At 50.0% G+C, this 24,944-nt stretch overlaps 2 protein-coding genes across 6 annotated transcripts in view; one reads left to right on the top strand and one right to left on the bottom strand.

The window, feature by feature from the left end:
• SLC15A4 (solute carrier family 15 member 4) overlaps nt 1-20,950 on the bottom strand; it is a 26,814-nt gene extending 5,864 nt beyond the window's left edge. Inside the window, exons 1-8 of the mRNA XM_034637907.1 lie at nt 20,914-20,950; nt 20,626-20,822; nt 14,897-15,192; nt 10,469-10,637; nt 9,992-10,069; nt 9,385-9,553; nt 1,281-1,436; nt 15-173 (exon numbers count right to left, since the gene is read on the bottom strand). Of these exons, the coding sequence (XP_034493798.1) occupies nt 15-173; nt 1,281-1,436; nt 9,385-9,553; nt 9,992-10,069; nt 10,469-10,637; nt 14,897-15,192; nt 20,626-20,822; nt 20,914-20,950 (1,261 nt within the window). The remainder of the gene's footprint in view (nt 1-14; nt 174-1,280; nt 1,437-9,384; nt 9,554-9,991; nt 10,070-10,468; nt 10,638-14,896; nt 15,193-20,625; nt 20,823-20,913) is intronic.
• The window catches only part of GLT1D1 (glycosyltransferase 1 domain containing 1), a 95,142-nt gene continuing 91,113 nt past the window's right edge, over nt 20,916-24,944 (top strand). Inside the window, exons 1-2 of one of the 5 annotated variants that reach the window (XM_034638761.1) lie at nt 20,916-21,283; nt 21,655-24,944. The gene's annotated coding sequence lies outside the window, so the exon portion shown is untranslated. The other 4 variants (XM_034638762.1, XM_034638760.1, XM_034638758.1 and 1 more) reach the window with 4 other exon arrangements.

Raw genomic sequence — 24,944 nt, 5'->3', positions numbered from 1 at the left:
GCTGTGGCCCTTACCAAAGTCTGTGTGGTTGCTCATCCAGCCGATGGCTTTGATGGACACCAGCTCCAACAGTCCAGAGCCCACGAACGAGCCGACGCCAGAGAAGAAGAAGAACAAGCCCATTATGGCGCTCTGCATGGACTTGGGGGCGGCCGAATAGGCGAATTCTAGACCTACAGAAAGAAGAGCGTTGTTTCTGTGAGAGGTGGGCTGACAGGGCCCCTGCCTAAATATGTCAGGGTTAGCACGGGGCCCCACGTGGGGACTCAGGTAAGCAGGGCAGCTCCCTTCCCTATTTTGAAGACTGTATTTAACACAAGGTCAAAAAATCGGGGGCCCCTTCTATTCACCATGACAGTCCTTCAAGTAAGTCATGGAGCAAAAATTCAAGTCCTCACTCTCAAACTTCACGGTAACATCTGCCTTGTTGGCTCTCGTGCTGCTTGATCTATATGGTTAAAGCAGCAAACGTCTATGTTCTCAACTAAGGAGGGTCTGAAAACAACACATACAGACGAAAATGAGGATTCTATGTAAGACTGCTATCTTAAAGGCAATATATACTAAAATAATTTCAACACAGACATTTATAAATTCAATTTTTATAACAACTACATGTGGAGATTTACAATGTATTCCAAACGAAGGACCACCCTGCCCGTCTCCTTCACAGAGCCATGAGAGCATTCTGCGTTGAGTCTGAGGACAGGTGCGGAGGGGAACCAACACCTGCATCCCCCCACAATCGATCCGGCTGTGGTCATCATTCTGTCTCGCCCTTCTAGCAGCCGGGAACAGGTCTGCACACAAGGCACTTGTCCACACCCCACAGAATCTTGCTCTCAGGACAGAGGCCTGTGCAACAGGTTTCAGGAATCAGGTTTGCCTCCTTCATCAAGCCGATCTGACACACCCAGAGCTCTGGTGGCAGCTGGTGGCTGGGCTGCCACGGCGTAACCACAGAGTTGTGGTTAGGAAGTGTCCGACCTAGGAAGAACCACCCATGGCCTCTTCCTCCTTCTCTCTCTTGTGGTGCCTCCACGGTAGTGGACAAGCCTTAGAAATGTCTCTGGGAACCCTGTTTTTATACCCAGAAACGAGAACCTCAGCCACGGTCTTACTGTACTGACTACCTTCTGAACCACAGATGCTGCCACGAAACCCAAGGGCAATAGGCCCCTTGCGTCTCCATTCGTTCTAACAGAGCACCCAGGAAGACATCCTGCCCCCGTCCCTTCCTAGCCGTGCCAGCCCCAGACCCAGCAGGAGCGAGGCCTCACCTGCTATGCTGGCGAATATCTCACTGACGCCAATCAGCACGTACTGTGGGACCTGCCACCATATCGGCAGGTCAGCAGCATAATACACGACTTTTCCGATGGTCTGATTGATGGTTTTCTCTTTAACAAGGTCCAGTCTTTTGCTCTCCAAGATTCCTAGAATTCATAAGTAGGTTAATAGGACGCTGGTTCATTCACATCTGCAGTTAAAACTAAAGCACTACAGGTTTGCTGCAAGATGCTCTGACTACTCTAAAAAGTAGACGGTAAGGCCCAGTGACACAGCTGCCTCCAGAAGCGACCGGCTTAAAGGACCGCCCGGCTCCCGACTTCCTAGTTTCTCAAGCACTGATCCCACCAGACTACTTCCGCGGGTCTCTACACTGCCTCACACGACAGACGCTCCACACGTGTGACTTAATCCTCCAGTGTCTAGATGGCGCACCTGTGCGCCCTCTGTCACAGCGCCTGCACCCACTTGTCAGGAGGTAGTCCGTTCTTGCCACGCTAACGGATTTAGGCTGGTCCACTGACTTACTACCGGTACGACTACAACCGCTGCTATGGCTGATGATGCCAGTTTCCCCGGCGAACCCCAGCAAACAGCCTGCGCCCTCAGCAGCACCGTGATCTCACTCCGTTACTGTTCAGTCGTCAAGGGCAACAAAAACAAGGAAACGAGCAAGAGCACAGCCACTCCTTGTACAACAAAAAATAAACCAATCAGAATATAGTTTAAAAGCAACATCTGTAGCTCCAAGTTCTTAGGTTGGAGAGGTCACCGGCTTTGTTTCTGAAGAACTGTGAAGGGGATAACGGGCCCTAGTATTTACTATACACACTAAACGCACATGTATTCAAAACAGAGAGTACGAAGAAGGACAGCTGTTTGGGAGAGGGCAGGGGACTCTATGAAATACTCCTTTTAAAACCTGAGAATGAGAAAGGTCCAGGCGACCAGTAAAAGGGGGTCAGGAAAACGAATTTGGGAATCTGCCCCCAAGCTACAGGTCACAGGAAATGTCCCAACAAGGAGAATGCGGACAGCGTGCATCAAAGGAGCAAGGTAAGGACAGGCCTCTGGCTCACCTCCATCAGAAACACCTGCACCCCTGCCCCAGAGGCGCGCGGGGGGGGGACCCCAGCCCCCGCACCCTGTCCTCCAGCAGGAAGTGCAGGAGCAGCCCCAGGCGTGCAGAGCCGTGTGTCTGGCGCTCCTGGCTGCTCTGGACGCGGCGTCTGAGGCGTGGCAGTGTCTGGGGCTGTCTCTGCCAGGACACTGGTGGTGGCACAAGTGACAGCTGTCCTCTGAGCACAAGACAAAGTGTGACTGGCTTCCTCTGGGTCAGCTGAGGTTCCCCTCACACTGTAAGGTCACTGCACTGGCTACCAGCATGCAGCTGGAAGGTTCTGGGGCAATAGTAGTGCAGCTGGGTCTGTAGAGAAGGACCCTCTCAAGCAGTCCTGAAGCTGGAGAAAACACTCTTCTCCACAGGGGAGGCTGGACAGGTAAGAGGACATGTGTACAACTGCGTGTGGGGCGTGCCACTGGGGACAAGACCTGCTCTGTGGTCTTACCCACGTCACGGACGCCGTGCAGACCGGCGGAGAAGAGGCAGAACAAGGGTGCTGGCCAGGGGGACACAGAGGATGAGGCCAGGAAGAGAGCCTGTGAAGATGAACGAGAGCTCTCCTGTGGCAGGAAGGATCAGGAGGCGTGGAGCGCGTGGCCGACCGCGCAGAAGACAACGGGACGGAGCCCTGCTTGCAGGAGCTGCTAACGGAGGAAGGGGAGACGCCGACCACGAAGGCCCCAGAACAGTCCGTCCTGCGGTAACAGCAGGGAGCTAACAAGGAAGCATTGGCATGAGTGCGAAGGAAGGTGCCGGAACAGCGGACGCAGCATGCTCTTCAGGGGCCGATGACTCCGCAGGGGTCAGAGCAGACCAAACCCACTGGATAGGACGGGGGTGGAACGCACACCAGCACCGAGGGTTCAGGGGACAGGAAGGACAGCCAAGATGCAGCGGCAGTCAGCAAAGGAAGAGGTGACACCACGTGACAAGAGCAGAAAGATTCAAGAGAAACACACCAGAAATCACAGATGTGCTCCATTTCACGAGGGCCCTTTGCGCCAACGCGCAGCCCTCTGCCCCCCACTTCACAGACACCATGGCATTTATTCTCCACAGAAGCCAGGGACACTAACGACACATGCTCTTGAAAGGGGAGCAGCACAAAATCTGGCCTCACACACGGGCTCAGGACTCCCACATGCACCACCTCTCCCCGAAGAGGCCACCTTCCCACAGGGGCCACAGTTAACCCCGGAGAAGACAGACGCGCCTCTCCAAGTCCTCGTCAGAACAGAAGACAAAAACCACGAAGGGCTCGTCTGGTCCAAGGGCTGCCATCCGGAGGCCCAAAGGCAGGCCCTGGCCTCCATGGACACAACACACAGCTCAGAACTCACTGAATGGAGGGGACACAAAGGTCTGTGCTCATGGGGTCACTCTGGAGAGAGGGTGTGGGCGGGACCATGCCCTGTTGACCGATGATGCAGACACCACCACATATTCCTGGACCCCCGGAGCCCCTCGGAGGCCCTGCAGTTCAGGGCTCCCGCTAGAACGCATCTGATGAACACAGGCGATGGCGCTCCAAAAGAGGAACTGTCCTCTCTGGCTCCTACAAATATTTCCAGAAAGTGCTACCAGGCCGGAAAGGAGGGCTTGAAGTCTGAATGCGGGAGTTCCAAAGCCATTGTCTCTCCCAACTCCACAGTAGGACGAGGCATCATTAACCAACGGATGAACATCAGTACGAGAGAAACAGGTCTCTGGAATTACTCTTGGGTCACAGAGGAAGTAAAAGCCAGGTTCAGTAGTCTTAGAAAACACAATCACAACAAATCCTAGCACGTGAGACTTGACAAAGCAGCAGTGACAGGCAAATTCATGCCATTCCACGGTTTTCACTATTAAACAGGGAACAAGAAGCAAAGGTAAAGGAAGACTCTAACTCATGAGAGAAAATCACAAAACAAACCCAAGGCAATGGAGAGAAATTACATCTCAATTATTCTCTATTGTTAGAAAACACAGAGAAGGTCAAACTGGCAAAATCAAGAAATACTTCTATGGAAAAATCATCAAATACATACAGTTATGGCAAACCTAATAAAAAAAAAGAGCACATAAATACACAAAACTGGAAATGAGGAAGGATACACGACAGATTTTTTTAAAAGACAATTTTTATCTCCAGTCCAATAATTTTTCTAAAACTCAATAAAATGAATGGTTTACTTGGGACATTTTTAAAAAAACACTTAAGTGATTCAAGAGAAAACACAATCTGGACAAAATTGAGAAAAAGGTGAAAACATCATCCCATTCCCCCTGAGAGAGTGACGCACTCATATGCTTTTCTAGGCACAGGCCTGAGCTCCCCTGGGAGCACACAGAGAATTCCCCTGCTGAACTACTCTCCTGCCCACAGAAAGTGGGGGTCCAGCAACTCCTTTTATGAAGCTACACGACCCCAACACCAAAACACAGACTGGCGTCAACTAGGGATGGAGGCACACAGGTGTGAATAAAACAGCAGACGGCAGTCAGTCAGTTTGCCCTCTGGACAAACTCGTTTGTTTTAGAAACGCAGGAGTGAGTACCAGGAATTTAATATAAATAAAAAGCATGAATACCCGGGGGGAGGGGCATGTAATCCTCCTGGAACCCAAAATATGTTACTGGAGAAAAATCTGACATTCATTTCTACCAGAAATACCCAGTAAACTTGAAATAAAGGTTAGAAATGTAGCATCACCGTGAATATGTCTCAAACTCAGGTTCTAAGCTCCCCGGGGAGCTGCCCTGGAGGTGCCCCGTCGGAGTCCCAGTGGGAGCGGGCTTCCATCACCACCAGCTCTCCCAGCGCCACACACAGTCCTGCCAACACCACCCAACAGAGACACAGGGAGGGAGAACCACCGTGAAGGCAGGAAGAGAAACCATGTTTTCTGAAGAAAACACGTAACTGTTTGAAAAGAATTCATTTGAACTCAGAATTTTTAAAAAATTCCTTATGTGATCGAGCAAAAATACATCAAGTAGTTAGGAATAAACCTAACACAAAATGCACAGGACCTAAAATGAAGAAATGCATAAAACTGCAAGATGCCATAAATAAAATTAAAGAAAAGATGAAAACCCTGGAAAGACTATTCCTCTGATGAAAGTTTTGATTACAGGTCAACATTAACAAGAAAACCCTGGTACAAAACACCACTGGGCATAACCATACACAGAATCCGAGGACTGATGATGTGTGGGAGGGAAATCACCATAACATACATTAAAACAAAGATGTACTGTGTTTAAATCCTTCAGGGAAGAGAGTCACAGAAAAACTAATGAGCACTGACAAGGGAGCAGACAGCAGAACCCATGCCAATGGCCTCAACACTTCCCACCAAGGGGACCCAAAGCCAAGGGCAGACATGTGGACTGACGAGGGCACCTGCACAAGCGTGTCTGGCATGCAGATAGACTGGAGTCAGCCGTCCTATGGACTGAGAGAGGGCTGGTCTAGGAACCGATGGTATATTTAACAATGCAATATTGTGTAGTTGTTAAAAACCATGATTTAAATGTGTAATTGACATAGAAAAGCGGTATGTATATAAAATGCACTGTGAATGGTTTGTTTCACTTCTATTTAAAAAAAGACGAATTTAGCTCTAACAGCGAATGTCCTAGGAACACATCATGCGGTCACCCTGGATGGGGGGTTATGGACACTCTGGGGTCTCCCTGGCTCTTCTCTGTGCATTTGTCATGACCATGGATCGACTGTGTGATACTAAGTTTTGAAAACCTCCTGTGCGCCCGTGGTTCTTACTAATGGCAGGTATGACCCAGGAAAAGGCTCTCAGCGGGTTCTGCCCCAATTTCAGGATGCTCTCTCGGCCCTGAAGGCTGCGCATAGACTCCCGCCTACACCCCTGTGTGACGAGCACTCGTGACACCACCAAGGATGACGGAGGGGCCAGCACATGCACGGGAGGGCACCACCAGCCTGGGATGATGGCGGAGTCACTACCTTCCCAGAAGAGAATTCCATCAGATTATCCAAAGCCTTACAGGGATGCCATGATGACACTTGCAGAAATCCCCTGCAGTAAGGCCCAGAGTCATGAACCCAAGCACTCCAACCCCCAACCCCAGAGGACTGCAGAGAAAACGTCTGACATGGAATGATATTCATGATACTTCAGGGCTGGTTTTCAAAGCGTGACAAAGGAAATATAAACGTATCTACCACATAACACGTATGTAATTTGCCCATGCACCTGCAGAATGCAATTACAGATTTCCTAAAGTGGTGGAATTATAAGTGCTTAACTGTGTGTGTGTGTGTGTGCGCGCGCGCGTGTGCCTGCGCGTGCGTGTGCATGGCGGGGGGGGGCTCATCTGTATTTACAGTTTTTCCCTCCTTAATTCTTTTTTATTATATTTTATTATACACTCTTAGGGTTTTTCTGACACTTATTTTTTTCTTCATCAGACTCATATTAGCTTGCACAAAAGGATTTCGTTTCTGTAAAATCACAGAGGGGGTACACGTGTGCAGACACACCAAGACCAGGCAGGTTCGCACTGTCCTAATGGTGAGCGTCTCCAGGGAAATTACAGCTGGTTTTTATTTTCTTCTTCATGCTTCCAAGATACCTCCCCTCCAGTGAGCATCTATCGCTCCAGTAATTCAGGAGTACACACACAGTTCTTTAAGGGGAAAAGGAAATCTAACCTATGAACACACTTCTTTTTTCCTCATGCACACTTGAGAAAACCCCTGGGACCTGCCTGATTCTCAGCTGAAAGACCTGAAAGAATGAACCATTACCAGCAGGCAGGGTTCTAAATGGAAGATATTGATTGGTTACAGGGAGGGTAGTTAAGTTCAAAGGCAAAACAGTTTCCTTTCTATTAAAATTTTGGTTTGCTAGGATGGTTTCAATCTCTACTCAAAGCCTATTAATGTTCCAATTAAATACTTGCTAGAGCTGGAAATAAAACTGCTTGAAGCTCAAGCCACTGTTTACATTACATTTAATAAACTGTGCTTAAATCAAGTACCAGATACTTAAAATTTCCGAACCGATGACTTTGGGGCTCCTTTCCATTACTGAAGAACACAAGCATAGTGAGTGCTTTCCATTTCTAAGAAAGCAATTCCAACTTGGAAGCCTCAGGCCACATGACCACACCAGTCCCTCACCCCCACCCCCAGGGCGCAGGCAGCCTGCAGAGCGGGGCCTGTTCTGCCCAGCTCTGGGCATGAAGTGCCGTGCACTCTGCTGGCACTGGTGAAGGGTGGATGCCATTCCCACAGGGTATTCCCAGCGGTCACTCATCTGTCAGCTGCCTCCTACACAAACATGCACAGAGACAACAGGAACGCCCTCCCTGGTTCTCAGGGCGGCCCCCAGAAGCTACCCGGCCAGCAATCCCACTGGAAGACAAGATGGTAACAAAGGAGCCCAAGCCCAGAATCTCCTAGGGAATGCCTGAAAACCGAGGACACCGCCATTCCCGGGGAGAGAACAAGGACCCCCTTCCTTGGCACGTGACTGACGTGGCCGTGGTGCAGAGAGGGCCCCCCAGTGCAGGGACAGAGGGGAGCTGCAGGGGCCAAAGCTGAGCCTGTGGTAGGTGCTCAGGGGAGGCAGGACAGACAGACAGACACCGTCCCCAGGCAGCTGTGACTCTGACAGCCCTGATGATCTCTGATCCTGCTTAATGAAACCTGCAATTACAGCCCCACTGCAATTTAGTTTTTATTTGCTCTTGCTTATTTCCCCATGTGCCGCAGGATTGGAAGAGAAACAGAATCATGAACAGAGCACACAGTAAAAACTTCATTCAGACACGACCTCACTTTAATTATCTATTTGATCAAGAGAAAACGTAATTGTCTTCTAAAATGTCCTGGTCCCTGGAATATAGATTTCTTAAGCCTAGGGACTCATTTCTTTAAATCTATTAAGTACTGTATCAATATGTCCACTCTGGGGACAGTGCGCAGAGGCTGCTGGGAAACACTGCTGGAGAATATTAAATTCTGTCTCAGCAGTGCTTAACGTTAAATTCCTCGTAACAGCGCGTGATATAGCGTTGGTTCAGGAATATAAGCTTTTCTGTTCTTGTTATGTAACTAAGCCGTCTTATGGTTCAACGGTTTTCAAAATGTTAATGAAGGAAGAACTCCAGAGTGAGTTGAGAACGTCCATAGAAGATACTCCACCAACCTCACAGTTCAGAATTTAAAAGTCATGAAGACAGGGGCGCCTGGGTGGCACAGCGGTTAAGCGTCTGCCTTCGGCTCAGGGCGTGATCCCGGCGTTATGGGTTCGAGCCCCCACATCAGGCTCCTCTGCTATGAGCCTGCTTCTTCCTCTCCCACTCCCCCTGCTTGTGTTCCCTCTCGCTGGCTGTCTCTATCTCTGTCAAATAAATAAAATCTTTAAAAAAAAAAAAAAAGTCATGAAGACAAAACAGTGGGGTCCCCAAAGGAACACTCCCCTCATCGGGGTTGGGGTGCAGGTTCGCATCCCCTCTCTAGGGGATGGGAGCTGGTCATGAACCTGGACTTGATAAAACCTTTCTCCTCACAAAACACACACGCCATTGGTCAGGGGCAGACCAAAGCTGACTCTGGACCTAAAGTTAAGAACGTTAAGGGTGAACCCATGACTTTGAGACTGATATAAAAATTCATCCATTCAGTGATCAACAGTCGTCCACAATCTCAATCAGAAGGGAGAGAACAAGCCCCCAGCGGTCCAAGCCAAAAGCCACTTTCCAGAGCACTTTACCAGTTTTCAGCTCTAGAAGAGAAACGGCAAAGCCTCAGGGAGAAAATCTTAACCTTCACATAATGGAAACCAGAAAGTGAACAACCCCGTTCACAGCCCCCCATGTCTGTCCGCTACTAGGGTGTGCACATGCAGTGTGACCTGGGGCTGGTCACGGTGCCGAGACACCCACGGCGGCGAACACCAGTTTCAAGCTCCAGAAATGCGACCGAAACGCCTCCCCACCTGCAGCGAAGGCAGAACACATCACAAAGAACATTCCAACGGCGATCCTCTTTAGGGATGACGGGAGCAGGCCATGTCTTCTCAGCATGGGATCAACCAGTTTATCCTTGAGGGGAATTAACAGGAGGATGAGAACCGCGTCGAACATGGTCAGCCAGGCCGCCGGGAACTGGAATGGAAACGCACGAGACAAGGTAAGTTCTCGGGAGGAGCAGGTCCTCACGCACCTCATCGCTGATGCCTAACTGAGAAAACCTTTATTCTAGACGAGTCCGTTCCTACAGAGTACAACCTCCTAGGGAAAAAGTCTCAGTTTCAAGACACTGGAACTGAAAAAGATTTTCATGTCTAAGTGCATTTGCACTGTTCTTCTGTGCCTTTAGGGAGAGAACAGTCAGGTGGGAACAGTAGTGTTTGGCTGACGTCCGTCAATCACCTAGGGAACGACACAGCCGACAGAAGCAGTCTATAACATAGGCAGAAGTCCTAACCACAAGGCTTCAGGCTGGAGCAGCTGCGGACGCTCGTGAAGGACCTACGACTGGCCTAAGGCACCCGCCTGTTACATAAGCTCCGGGTGACTATTTCACATCATTTCAGTTCTCACCGTGTGAGGCGTGGCTGTAATGCGGGAAATTGCCGGGATCTTCAAATGAAGGCTCTGCAGAACGTACGTTGTCTGCATCTGGGTGTGGAAAGGGCATGGTGAGGGGTGGGGACACTCCCGCGTGCCAGCCTGCTGCCCACCCCACACCGCTCCGCGAGGACGCGCGCGGGGCTCGGCTCTGAAAACAGATCGAGTTTGGTCATCATACAAGTCATCTGGACATCGACTTTGGAAAAGAAGTAACAGAGGAATTAAACCACAGGTGGGGTCTGGAAACACGAAGCACACCCGCTCTCAGCTTCTCTCATGCAAAGGTTTTCAACACGCTTGACTCGGCAGAAGTGAGTCCCACGGCCGGACACAGGACTCCAAGATCCCAGAAACTCCACAAAGGAGAACACGGCAGCCCTGCACTTTGGGGGCGACCAACGCGAGGGTGGGGACAGAAAGCAACGGATACCCGACCGTCACACTCACTTGGAAATACACTGTCCAGTACGGTATCAAAGCCAAGAACACGGGGATGATCTTCACAAGGGCCTTCACGTCCTCCACCGTGTCCTCCGAAAACGGCCCTCCGCGAGACCTCTTACATGAATCAAACAGACTGTGTTTAGAAGAGTGCTGAAGGACTCCAAGGCCTTCACTTTGGGAGATAAAATGAAGGAGTTAGTTTTCTTCCAGCCCCAGAAATCAAGTCTGCGGCAACAGTTTAAGTTTGGAGGCAGGAAGCCAGCGCGCTGCACTGGTCTGCTGAAGTCATCCTGCCCTCACTAACACGCACACGAAGCACAGCGGCCGGGCTGGCGGGAAGCACTGCACACGCGCCTGCTCGGGACGCGCGCCTGTGGCTCCTGACACGTTACCAGGCCGCAGACAGCGCGGCGTCCGGTCTCTAGCCCAGCTCCCGTCACCCTCGCTGAGCAAGGCCAGGTTCCACCTGAAGCTGGCCACTACCTCAGCTACACGGCTGGATGAGCGTTTGAGGGGAAAAAATGGGCTGGATTGTTTGGATTTTGAACCTGGTGGCTTTTTCAAATGTGAAAATGTCACAAGCATAACACTGATGCTGTTACTAACGCTGCTGATTTAGAGTACAGACACTGATGGGCCCGTGAGAAGGGTTCTGCTCTGGCAGGGCACTGCGATCGCAACGGTGACATGACGACATCACCAGGCAGCCGGTGGCACTGGGTGCTCGCTCATTAACCTGGCCGTCACCAGGCAGCCGGTGGCACTGGGTGCTCGCTCATTAACCTGGATCACGGCGCTGGGAGGCATCAGGGTCGTCTTACTGGTCCTGCTGCACCATGGACGAAGCCAGGGCACGGAGAGGGTCGAGAACGAGCCCAAGGTAACAAAGCCAGAGAACGGGGCTGGGATTTTGCCCAAAGGGCCCTGGCTGCAGAGCCTGAGGCCCAGGGACAGGGGACGCCACCTGCCCCTCTGCTCCCTGGCCACAGGCCTCACCCTCACGCTCAGGTGTTTCAGGCATGGTCACAGCTCAGGCCTTCTGGCCATGGCTCATGCTTCAGCAGCTGCACCTGCTCACTTATTCTAGGACAGTTTCATTAATTATAAAACGAGCACATCCCTGCGGACAGCTCCAAAACACTCTTAACAGAGATGTGTGTGCTTAGATTCTTAGGGATAAAACAGAAAAAAAAAAATTTGTTCTATTTGCCAACTATTCTCTAAAGCCAGAAATACCAGGAGATAATTAATTACCGTTAAGAATTCTTCCCTTCTTCCAATTCTGGCACTCATATATAAATGGCAGTGGTCTGCTTTTTAGTTTATAAACTCCTATCCAATTTATAACTAAGTGACTACTATTTCAAATCATTTTTGTCTCACAACACTGACATTTCTTCATCTGAACATTTAGAGTATGAGGGAGACTCAAAAGACTAAAAAATATAACTTAATATTTTAGCCGAATTTTGGACAGGACAACTAAATTCAACTCAACAAATATTTATCAGGCACGTACTACATGCCCAGGTCCGTTCTACCCGGTGCTAGAGATACACGAATAAATTTAGAAAGACACTACTCCTCATCATACATAGGAAAACCACACTCAGAGAAATTCTAAACTCCAAAGATTCTATTCACACTTTCACTTGAAAATATTTGCAGCTTTTCAGTTTTATTTTATTTTATTTTTATTTTTTTGGCCAAAAGAAAATGTAAAGTCCTTGCATACCTATTTCAGATACTATCAGTGATTACCTCATCATGCTACATGTGTTTCTCTAAAAACATGTCAGTGACCAGTAACAAATCCATTTTTAAACACGGAATCACTCAGACATGTTACTGGTTACATTACTTATCTTAGATCATGAAGATATTCTGAAAAGTACTAAGCTGACATGCACCTCACACTTGCCCTAACTCACACACATCGTTAGTGTATCATTTTGCAACACACAGGGTCCAACATGGAGTCACAGACACACATGACGTGAAACACAGACGGGACCCAGAACGCGCCCCAGCTCCAGGAGGCCGTGCACCCTAGAACTGTGTGCAGGGTCTCTACGCACACACGGCTGCACTCTCCCAGGAAGATACTCTCCCAGGAACGGCGTCTATTAATTCTCGGCCTCTCAACTCCACGAGGTTTGTATCTCAAAGAAGGTTTAGAGCTATTCCCACTCAGTCTGATGAACTGAACAGATACACAGGGACTGAGCATTAAACTAGTCTCTGAGACACAGATCAACCTAGGCCAGAAGGAAACCAGAACCGGGCCAGATAAAGGAAACACTGGGTGATGCGATGCTGTACTTCCCTCCATTTCTGGAGCCGACTTTTTGCAAGAGCATCCTGACCAAGTAGGTGACATCAGCCGGACTCTCATCATGGGCCAGATGTTCTGCTGAGAACTGTGCACACGTCAGCTTCTCAGACCTCACAATGATCATGTGAGATGAGCCCCTCTCCACTGCACAAAAAGGGAATGCAGGCTTGGCAAGGTCATTCACCTGCCCAAGGTCACAGAGCTCAGACTCTGTGTACAAGGAGAGCATAATTTGAGAATTCTCTGGATCACCGACCTCTCTGCAAGATCTCCTTTTTGTCTTAACTGTGCCAGTTGTCCAAAAACAAACCTTACTCTGGAAATGAGATTTCCAAATAGAAGTCCAGATCTTTCTCATCAGGCCATTTGTGCATTCAGAACCCAAACCCGTCCATGAAGCAGTACTGTCCTCTCCCTGAAACGTCTACCAGGTGCCACCCACACCGACACACTGAAACTTTACAAGAAGATGTATTCTGCTCATGAGTAATCAATCTACAGAATGAACACCTGGGGTGTGAAACCCCACTTCTGCCTAGTGAAAGTCAGGCTCTGGCAAAGCAGCACAGGGAGGCACGGTTTGAATTTTTAAACATTCTTCAGTGTGGTGCCACCATCGGCAGTTCCGAACGAGGAGTCTGAATGCCACACTGACCCCTGCAGACTCCGGGACTGGCTGCGGGGCCTGCAGGAACCCCGTGCAGGGACCGTGGAGGAGCCGCAGCCTGGAGCCAAGGCGCGGGGCCACAAGAGCTATTCCAGAGCAGCTTCAAGCCTACCTCGTGCAAGCAAATATCAGACATTCTCGTGACTCCAAGGGCATACGTAAGATACAAGCAGATTAGCCAGGAGGCGGCAGGTCTGGGGTCAGCCTGCAGAACCTTCCAGCAGTCAGGGCCACCCAACCATGAGCGTGCTGCCCTGAGAGGCAGAAGGCTCCATGTGGCTGAATGTTAGCCTCTGGCTCAGGGACTGACCACCCCTCAGGAACATCTACTCTGATCAAAATATTCCGAGGGGGTTGATTACAAAGGGTCCCAGGGACTTCTCTGGGGTGATGGAAATATTCTATATTCTGACCACACCACGATCACATGGTCAAATAAGACTGTCATAATTTCAGAACTGTACAGCTAAGAGGGATGCACCGTACTACGAGAAGATTACGCTTCAACAAACAAACACCAAAACTGTTGAGGTCTTTTCTTGGGCTAAGTTCCAGACTTGCCTTTATTAATATGCATCTATGGTGACCTAACATCCATCCCAGTTTGCCTGGGACTTCCCCAGGGCGTGGGGCTTTCAGTGCTAAAAACCTCAGGACGTGGGGCTTTGGTGCTAAAACAGGGAAGTCCCACACAAAGGGGATGATGTAGTTCCCCAACCTGCATCTCCAAATTCTATAATGTCCTTCTGTCACAGAGCGGCTGCAGTGACAATGGGATGATGGGCCCACACTGACCCCACACAGCTGCTGACTCAGAAGTGGGAAACAACAGCTTACTATTTAATGAGCACAGGGAAGTACCCACAAAGTAAGCAACCGCTTGATTTGTCATTCAAATGGGTCTAAAGCTTTTTAGAACAAAGAGAAATGTACAGGATACGTAGAGTGTCTCTCTGCTCTCTGCCAATTTCTACCTCCATCATCTTTTTTTTTTTTTTGAAAGATTTTTTTTATTTATTTGAGAGAGACAGACACCACAAGCAGGGGGCAGAGGGAGAAGCAGGCTCCCACTGAGCAGGGAGCCCGACTCGGGGCTTGGTCCTAAGACACAGAGATCATGACTTGAGCTGAAGGCAGGCGCTTAACTGTCTGAGCCACCCAGGCATCCCTACCTCCCTCATCTTTATATAAGCAAGAAGTCCATCAGCACTGAGAAGAAATTCAATGTGGAAGTTAAACACTAAAAGTGTGAGCTTGGAATCAGGTTGCTGGAAGACAGTAATGCCACACCACCTCCTCGAGCTGACACGAGACATTAAACTAGCCCAGAGCCCTGCACAAAGCCTGCGTCAGACATAAGCGAGTACTTCATTCGCAGCCACGGGAAAGTCGCGTTAGGCTGAGCCTATGATCACAACTCGGCACTCACCCACTCTGACTGTGATCTCCAATTCGCTTCTGGGGACGGCATGAATATGCCAGTATCCTGAACACATAGGTGAAGGCACTGCCATCGGGAGGCTTGGTGATGAAGACGCTCTGGCCGCAGAGGAAGACCAGGAAAGCGACGCCGATGCAGACCGCTGGGATGAGGTAGCCGGTCACAAAGCCCACGTTCTGCTGAATGTAGGCGATGCCGCCCAGCGAAATGATCGCTCCCAGGTTAATGCTCCAATAAAACCAATTAAAAAACCTTCTTGTGGCTTCTGGACCTCGGTCTTTAACCTAAAACAACAGGGAGGAAACAGACTTTGAAACATGGTAATCTTCACGGATGAAAAGCCTGTGTGATGAAGTGGCCATGGTCACCATCATCATGGCAGCGTGTAAGAAACACAGCACACTCAGCTCTGCTTACAGATACGCTCCAGGCCCCTGACGAAGGAGCACCCCACAACTTCAACCACTACACTCTGAGTCGTGCTTAAGTGTGCTCACATCCAAGAAATCCAAGAGAGTTTCTCAAAGTAACATCTGGGGACCGTCTGCTCTGCAAACACTGGAATGCTTCCCAAAAGTGCCAATTCACAAGGCTCTCAGGCCAGACCACCACGTCATCATCTCTGGGGTTAGGGACCAGGAATCGGCCTTTTAAACATTTTCCAGGTGACTTCTCCTCACAGTAAGTTTTAGAACCACTGCTGTATAGCCCCACGCCTTGCTCAATCTGGGGCGCAGAGGAAATTCCAGACTGAAACACTAGACGTTACTTCAGACCAGGAAGACTGTGGAGGGAGTCGGGAGACACGCTGGCAAGGACAGAGACTCCTGGAGGGCTCAACAACTGCTCACCTCCCAACCTTCGGCAGAAGCACCAGGTAACATTCCCCATGGGACTACTGCGACGGCCCCCCCAGAGCCGGTGGCACTCCACGTGGGGGCAGGCACCCCCCACTCCTTCCCTTCTCACCGTGACGTCCATGTCTACACGGACACCACTCTACTCTAGCCAGTAATCTCATACAATTTCTAAACAAGCTTACTAGCTAAAGGTCGATGCTGGGTCGCAAAGAAAGATGGTCCTCGGCTTGCTGTTCTAGGAACCTCTGCTGTCTCCTCCTTATGTTACAAGTTATCAAAAGGCTGATTTCTGTGCCAATCATAGATCTGACAGGTTGCACAGAAGAATCTCCACCAGCAGAGCACAAAGAAGGTTTTCAATGGGGGCCCAAACAACCAAGTCCGAGATACAAAAAAGCACCTTGTTAGCAATCATATAACTTGATACAATATTGTAACCTCTGTTTTTTTGAAATTAAAGTACAGGTATAAAATAAAATTGTGTACTCCTCAAAAGAAAAAAAAAATTTTAATCCAAAATGAGTAAGTATGGCTATTGTGTTGGCAAGAGACATGCTTGAGCTGACGACATGGTCACCAGCATCCCAAACTGAAAATCTGAGTCTTAAATAAACCACACATTCTCAGGAGGGGCTTCAACTCTCCCGTCTATGTCAGATTAGGACAGAGATCCTACACCAAATGCTGGCGTGAGGACAGAATAAACAAGTTGTCCTGGGAATTTCTCTTATTTCTAAGACAGCTCTTCATGGGGACACAAGGCATACAAATGTCACTAAACTGGACGCAAATATTCACGCTATTCAAAGAAAGACGCAAATATTCACGCTATTCAGAGGAAAGAAAAATCATAAGCAGAGAAATGGTTACAGAGAAAATATAACTAAAGATATAAGAACCAGTAATGCGGGGGGCGCTCAGCAGGCCTCAAAAGGAAGAAGGCCGGTAAAACAGAACATCTACAATTAATGCAGGCAATGTACATACTAGCTGAAAGTACATCAGACCCTTTTCATCACCTATGGCGACACTGTGCACATCGTCCCGCGTGAACTTGGCATCCAACTGCTTTCAACATCCAAGTCTAATTCTCCAATGTTACTTTAGAAATCAAAGCCTCTGGGGCGCCTGAGTGGCTCAGTCGTTAACCGCCAGCCTTCGGCTCAGGGCGTGATCCCGGCGTTCTGGGATCGAGCCCCACATCAGGCTCCTCCGCTATGAGCCTGCTTCTTCCTCTCCCACTGCCCCTGCTTGTATTCCCTCTCTCGCTGGCTGTCTCTCTCTGTCGAATAAATAAATAAAATCTTAAAAAAAAAAAAAAAAAAATCAAAGCCTCTTACTAAGGCCCTAAATAAGCACATACCAGTTTTTTTTCCTACAAATGGGAAGCCAGATCCTATAAACTGCAAATCACATGCTTCCGTGCCCTGAGGCGACGAGCCCACAGCCAGTCACATTACATCATCATCTGCGCGCAGGGGCCTCTGGCCCTCCCTTTGGAGGGTAAACAGCCTCTCATGTGACAGGTCAACAGATACCACTGCCCTCAGCTCAGAAAAGCGCAGCTAACAGAACAGAGCCACATACAGTAAGCCAGACAGTTGGCTGCTTTGGAAAAATCCTTTCAAATGCACGAGACTGTCACTTTTTTTCCACTAGGAAAAAAAAAATATCATTTGCTCTCTACATCTGTAAAGTAAGCTTTTCTTCTTTCAGTTTGCTATTTAGAAAAAACAATGTGACCTTCCAAACAACTGAAGCGCAGGGGAGGATGAAGGGGCTGGCACGATTTGCATCAGTGTGGATCACCTTGGCATCTTTAGTGGCCCATCAGCTGTCCCAAGCCAGTGAACACCTCCCAAAGCTGCACAGCCTGACCCCGCTCATCTCTCGTTGGGAACACTTCCTAAAGGCCCTATATCAGAGATGGGGGGTGATAGAGAAGCATAAAAAGTGCCTTAGAAACACAGACTTCCTCAAAACGAGGCGAGCCAGGAGATGAGCTAACTCACCCTGAGGTCCAGCCTGGCAGGCTTCACGCCCAGACCTGAGTCTCGGAGCCACACCCCCTCCACCAAGCCGACAGCACCTTCCGCGGAGCAAGCACCCTGGCAGAAGGGTACCAAGGCTTCCCTTCTAGGTGCTTTGTCACTGACGCAGTCCACATACAAAACTATTCACCATTTTGAGATGTACGGCTCCTTGGTTTTGACGTGCCCACACTTGAGCAACCACAAACACTAACCCCACATTTCATCACACCAGGCACTTCCCATCCCCTCTCCACCGCCCCCGGCCGCCACGCCTCTTCCAGTCTTTATGGATGTGTCCATCCAGGCACTTCCGTACAAGAGGAACGAAAGGACGTGTAATCTTTCACGTCTGGATCTACCACTTGGCTTGGTGTTGCCAGCCTTCATCCCCGCTGTAGCACGTACCAGCGCTCATGGCTGAGGGATATGCCAGTGCGTGGAGGGACCACGTCCACTTTATCCATGCATCACTTCAAGGACATCTCAACTTTGTACTTCAATGTTTTAATCTTATGCAAAAGTTGAAGGAACAGTAAAACATACATTTTTATATACCCTTCACCTAGATCCTTGATTCTCTTTTTCTGTAGCTATAAATGAAATACTCTTTAGCCTGAATGATTTAAAAGTAAGTTGCAACATGACGACATTTCACCCCACGTGAATCTGAAAATAAAGCCAAGGAGGACACGTGTTGTGACGAGCACTGGGTATTACATGCAACGAACGAATCATTGATCACTACAACAAAAACTCACGATGTACTGTATGTTGGCTAACTCAATATAATGAAAAATTTAAAAAATATATTTGAAGAGATTGAAGCCAGTTATCTGGTAGAAGAGAGCATTTTTTTTAATGTGTGTTATTACGCATCAAAAAAGTTCCTGTTCTGTCACTCATTCTTGATAACCTCTATACCAGCACACAGTCTATTATGAAACGTTAATTGCTGGTCCATTATCAACTGGAGAGAATGGACATTTAAGTCGGACTGCCTGCGTCCAAACCCAGCTCCCACTCCCCTGCTGTGGTTCTGGTGGGTCGAACCTTCTCCCCGGGTGTTTCTGGTGAAACAGACAAGAGCAGTCTGTAAACTGTCCTGAGGTTCAGATAAGGCAGTGTAACAAGGACAGTGAGGGGCAAGACAAACGTTCACGTGGCACGTGGCCCATGTGGCCGGTCTTTAAAGGTGCTTCACGGTGCTGCCAATGCTGTGCTTTCACTGACAGCACCCACGGCTGAAGCCCTGAGCCTGGGCCCGGACACCCAACTCCACCCCAACTGCACTGTGTGCCACAACACCCATCTCGAAGCCACGGTTAGGGCGGCAATCAGGAAATCAGAGCCGGACTGCCGCCCCAGCCGGATCACTCGCTACAACAAAAAAAAGGCCCTCTTCTGTACCTCCATCTTCTTATTGGACAAGTGGGTATGAGATTCACATGAGTTCTGATGAGTTCACGTGTGTAAAGCACATTTCCTGGTGCAGAGAAGAAAGAATCCGAGACATGAGGCAGCTATCATTCCCAACATGGTTAGAAGGTAACACCTTGTTGTCATGGGCAGCCTGACACAGGTCCTTTACGTAAAGCTCAGATTCAAAGGCCAGGCTCCTGCATCCTGGCTCAGTCATGTACTAGCTGTGCGACTTGGGGCACATGACTGATCCTCTCAAGCCTTGGTTTCATCTGTAAAATGGGCACAACAGCAGCAGAGGCATCACGAGGACTAATCAAGTACTGAGCACAGGGCCTGGTGCACAGCAAGCCATTGGTAGAATCACAGATATTCAGCACAAAAACCTAGGGAATCATCTTCCCTACTGCTGCTGACTCTACCACCGTGACTTCTAAATCCACGCTCTTGACTCCATGTCCACAGAGTCCACCTAGTGCAAACCCCTCTAACTGGGCCAGTGTAACAGACTCCTACCTCGTATGCCTGTGTTCATCACTTCCCTCACTTATCTCCACACCACATGTCACAAACTTTTTCTGTAACGGGGCAGGGCGTAAGTATTTTAGGTTCTGAGAGACATCCAGTGTTTGTCACAACTCCCCCGTTCTGCCACGGCACCATGAAAGCAGCCCCAGCCCAGCCTCGTGTGTGGCCAGCAAGAGGCAGGACTGCTCCCATAAAGCTTTATTTATGGAGACTGAAATCTGAATTTCATAAAATTTCCCCTTGTCACAAAAGACTCTTCTTTGCTTTTTTCCTACCACTCAGGAACCTAAGAACCACTCTCATTCTTAGCTTCTGGGCCCTCCAAAAACAGGAAGTAGACCAGATTTGGCGGCCAGGCCTCAGCTGCCAGGCACACCTGTGCTCTAGAAAAAGCCTTTTTTAGAAACGAACATCAGATCCTATTACTCCCCCTCCCAAACCCACAAAGGCTCCCCACTGTATTCAAAGCACACCTCAAAGTCTTTTAAAAGCTTCACAAGACCTGGCCCCTGCCTACCACTTCTCTCCCCGGTTCTGTTTTTGGTTTTTTGAAAGGTATTTGACATAGAACCTTAGGGAACTTCAAGTGTGTACAATCCGTGTTGATTTGATACATTTATACACTGCAGCACGACTGTCACGGAAGCAGCTTCAGCAACAGGAGCATCGCTCCCTTCCCGGCCCCAGGGCTTTTGCACCTGTTGCAGGCGTGTGCCAGAAAGCTCTTCCGACAGCCATTACCTTGGACACCCTCCCAGATCTCCGCTCCTCGCCATCACTCCCAAATGGCCCCTCCCCAGAAGGGAGGGCCCCTCCATCTGTGGGGCCATCCCTCCCCAGCGCCCGTGCGCACCCGGCGCACCCGCGAGGCGCTCACCTGGTCGGCGCCGAAGGGCGTGACGTTGGCTTTGACGGCGCCCACGCCCAGCCCAACGAGCGCCAGCGCGCCGAGCGCTGCGGGCGCGCAGTAGCGGGCAGGCGCGTCGGGGCAGGGCGGCGCCGAGCAGTTGCGGAGGGCGCGTGGGGCGCGGGGCCCCGCAGAGCNGCACCGGAGCCGCCCCGGCCGCCGCCGCCCTTCTCGCGAGACCCGCCCGTCTCTGCCTCGGCCCGCCCCCGCGGCGTTCCTACTGGCTGCCGCCGCAGCCGCCCTTCTCGCGAGACCCACTCGGCCACGCCTCGGTCCGCCCTCCCGGGGCCCCCATTGGCCGCAGACTCCGGTGACTTCCGGTTCCGGCCGGAAGCCCGGGGGAGGGTCGTGCTTCCGTCTTGAGTGGTGTGAGGGGGTCCTGGCGTTCCCCCCTCACAGAGTTTTTAAAAGCCGAATGGCGCCTGGCACTCGGAAGTCTGAAACCCCCGGCTGCGGAAACGTAGGCCCTGTGGTGGCCTCAGCCTCTGCCTCTCCAGGCTGATTTGCGAAGCTGGCGCCTGCCCCCGGGCTCCTTCACGCCCCGGGGCGGGGTTTCCCTGCAGGCGCGCCGCTGACTTTCGGGGCTGATGGTTCTGTGTTGCGGGGCTGCCCTGTGCTCGGGGGGACGGTGAGCGGCACCCTTAGCCTCCGCTGGCCGATGGGTGCCAGGTCCACGCTCGCTCCCCAGCCTGGCAGCCACAGTGACAGCAGGCATTCCCGGTGGTCCCCATGAAGGACCGCTGTCCCCGAAGAAGCCAGGCTCAGAGCCTGTGTCCTTGTCACATGATGGCTTCCCGCTTCCCTTCAGCCCTCAGCTCAGGTGGCCACTCCCTGTAAGCATTTCGACACCGTCCCATCTAAAGTGGATCCCGCCCCCATCCCATTGCCCTGTTTTAGTTTCTCCGTAGCACCTTTGCCACCCTCCCTGGCTTGTTCTGCTCCCCACAGGTACTAGCTCCATGTGACAGTGTTTTAATGTGTCTTCTTCACCGCACGCAGAGCCCCTGCAACAGTGACCGGCAGGTACATGGTGGAGTGGAGGAGTGCCCTCCACAAATGGCCCCAGCACGGCTTCTGATGGTGGGACCCACAGCTGAATGAGGGGACTAGGGTGAGACCCTTGCTTCTTCCTTCCTGTCTTCAAGGCCAGCTAAGAGAAGCACGGAGCCGGTACCTGGGGAGTGGGCTTGCAGGTAGGTCACCTGGGTAAGAAGTCCTTCCATAAAGACTTGAAGTAACGTGTATTCACTTTATTTTCCTAAATGGGTGACCCCAAGACTGATGCCCCACACGGTGCTGGCACACAGCAGGCAGTAGATACTTGATAAATATTTTAAGAGGGACATTGAATGCCAGTATAGGACCTTCCCACCCAGTCCATTAATGCCTATCACCCTCGGCCGTTAGCTCAAATGCTACGTTTCTGATCCTCCCAGAACAGGGCGGATCCCTTTTTATATGTCATTAGGGTACTCTACATTTTCTTCACAACACTATATTAATTTATGATTATGTATTTTGTGAAATGATTTACTATCTGTCTTCAAACCTGGAAGGGCTGTGATTGTCCGTTACTGTATTCCTATAATCTAGCACAACCCCCACCAACAATAAGTACATGTGGAATTGAATGAATGAATATTCGTTGATTTTCCAGTGGCGCCAAAAGAATATTTTATGTTCTTTTTTTTTTTTTCTTGAGACTCCCCTGATGTTCTAATGCGTACCTTAGTAGCCTAATTTAACTGAAGGCAAACCACTTAAGATTTCTGTCCAGGATCACACACCTAGTGGGCAGCAGAGCTCAGTCTTAAATGAAAGGTTTTTACTCAGTTCCTGGTACAGTGCAGTGCTTCCTCCACATTCTGGCTGGAACATGACACAAAGAACCTCCAAGTATTTGTTAAAACACTGATAAAATTGACACAGTCCGGCAAAGTGCAGAGTAAATACGGGGTAAAAGGGAAGCGATTTGACTTGGTTCACGTGATGACTTATTGCGAAGCTCTGTCCAGTGCAGATGTGCCATCTTGGATGATAGGAAACTAGCTTAGTCGGATTGTCTCAGCTGAGAAGTATAGAGCTAAGGGAACAGAGTGCGTGTGGCAGTTACGGAGTTCACGATGTACCCGGAGGCACTGTGAGCAGTTCCTGGCCCTGGGGAAGGAAGTCCGCTGTACCCTGCCGTCTCTGACACCATGAAGTTGCAAAAACATTTCAGCAGGAAGAAATGTTTTGGTTTGGTTGCAGTGTTTTTTAAAAACTGCTCTGGGCTTATGACTTGCTTTGGTAAAGAGAATGTGGTGGAGTATCCCTGAGGCAGATCTGGGCCTGAACCTCAGAAAGGTTTGGGAGCTTCTACTTTTGTGCCTCGGAAGCCCTGAACCACCACGTAAGAAGTCCGGGCACCTCGCTGGAGAGACCACGTGTCAAAGAAGAGTCTGCAACTATGTTGATGCCCCCGTCATCCCAGCCGACTTGCCAGCTAAAGGAAGCCGCACAAGCCACCAACAGCAGGACCAGCAGAAACTGGCCAGCTGAGCCTCGGCCTAAATGGCAGAATCGTGAACGAATGAAATACTTGTTATTTTAAACCACTAAGTTCAGGGCAGGATCGTTAGGCAGCGTCAGATGGCGAAAACACACCTGTCTTCTCCCACGGCCATGATCTGCTGACACCAGGTAGCAGCCACTGTCCGGTGTGGGGCATACACTTTCCAGCTTACTCAAATCCCGCTTGCTCTCTGTTGTCTTGTTTTCTTACTGTAAAGAGATGTTCTCGCTTTGCACTGTCTGGTGCAGTAGCCACGAGCCACGTGTGGCAGTTTGAACTAAAATTACTATAAGTTTAATAAAATGAAAAGTTCTGTGCCTCAGTCACACCAGCCACATTTCAGATGCCCAGTAGCCTCCTGTGACTGGTGGCTACCATGGTGAACAGCACAGTATAGATCACCCCACCTTTGCAGAAAGTTTTGTCAGACAATGCTGCTTTATACTAACGTGCAGTGCACACCCTCCTGTCCTTCAAAACAGAATCCTGATTCCATTCGGCTGTCTACTCTCGATTTGTTCCCCCCACCCCTTGCTCCCCACCAGCTATCCATGCAGCTCAGGAGAAGCTAACTTCATCTTTGTTTCTGGATCTGACTATTCAGAACCAATGCTAGTCTCTCATGCCTCTTCACAGTGACTGGTTTGGAAACCCAGACTGTAACCATTCAAGACATGACATTCCCCCAGGGCCCAGCAGAGCACAGATGACATAAATTGGCCCAGTCAGGCTAAAAGAAAGGACTCTTGTTCCATGACTGCAAGGGAGACACCCTCTTCCAAATGGGACATGAATTTGGAGGCCTGGAGCGCTACTTGCTGTTGGCACCTGTCTCACAATCATGAGAAGAACCAGTTCAGCACGTGGATGGCACAGTAGAGAGGCAGGGAGAAGTTAGATAGTAAAAGGTCATAAATCTCACACTGTTTAGGCCACTGTGTTGGGTTTTCTTTCTTTTTTTTTTTAAGATTTTATTTATTTTTTTGACAGAGACAGCCAGCGAGAGGGGGGACACAAGCAGGGGGAGTGGGAGAGGAAGAAGCAGGCTCCTAGTGGAGGAGCCTGATGTGGGGCTCGATCCCAGAATGCTGAGATCACGCCCTGAGCTGAAGGCAGACGCTTAACGACTGCGCCACCCAGGCGCCCCTGTGTTGGGTTTTCTATTACCTGAAGCCAAAAGCCACCTGCCATGATTCTATCAAAAAGCAGGAAAAGAGAGGGCAGCCTGATTTGTTCCTCACACTCGGTCCAGTATGCTCTTAGAGCTTCTGCCCACATAATCAGTGCATTTGGGGCCCCTGTGCTAAGCCCCAACGGTGATAACACTAGAGAATTGATGTAAGTTGACTCTCACCACTGTGGTGTATATTTGGAATATGCCCCTGTTCCTGAAAGTAATCGTGGAGTCTCTCCTTTGCACCTCAAAGAAATAAGTAAATGACTTAACTCACCCAGCTGGCATCTGGAGGAGAGGTAACATTGTCTTACAAAGTATAGTTTTGTGGGCAGTCTCTTCACCTCAAGGGCTGTCTGGGAAAGAGGACCTTACTGCAGGGTCGCTTGTGGTGTGGACTGGAATGTACCATTTGCTCTGATGCAGGACCCTTCCTTCTCTGTCACCGCCCTGTTCCCTGTCCCTGCGCCATGCAGAGCCCAGAGGAGCTGCTGTCTGATGGAGTGAATTCAGAAACCAATGGGGACCGAGGACATTTCAGGGGCCGTCGACTTTTTCATG

The sequence above is a fragment of the Ailuropoda melanoleuca genome, chromosome 12 (assembly GCF_002007445.2).
Source record: "Ailuropoda melanoleuca isolate Jingjing chromosome 12, ASM200744v2, whole genome shotgun sequence".
In the NCBI taxonomy this organism is placed as follows: domain Eukaryota; kingdom Metazoa; phylum Chordata; class Mammalia; order Carnivora; family Ursidae; genus Ailuropoda; species Ailuropoda melanoleuca.
Note: the sequence above shows the minus strand (reverse complement) of the source record. Positions and strands in the feature narration are given on the sequence as shown.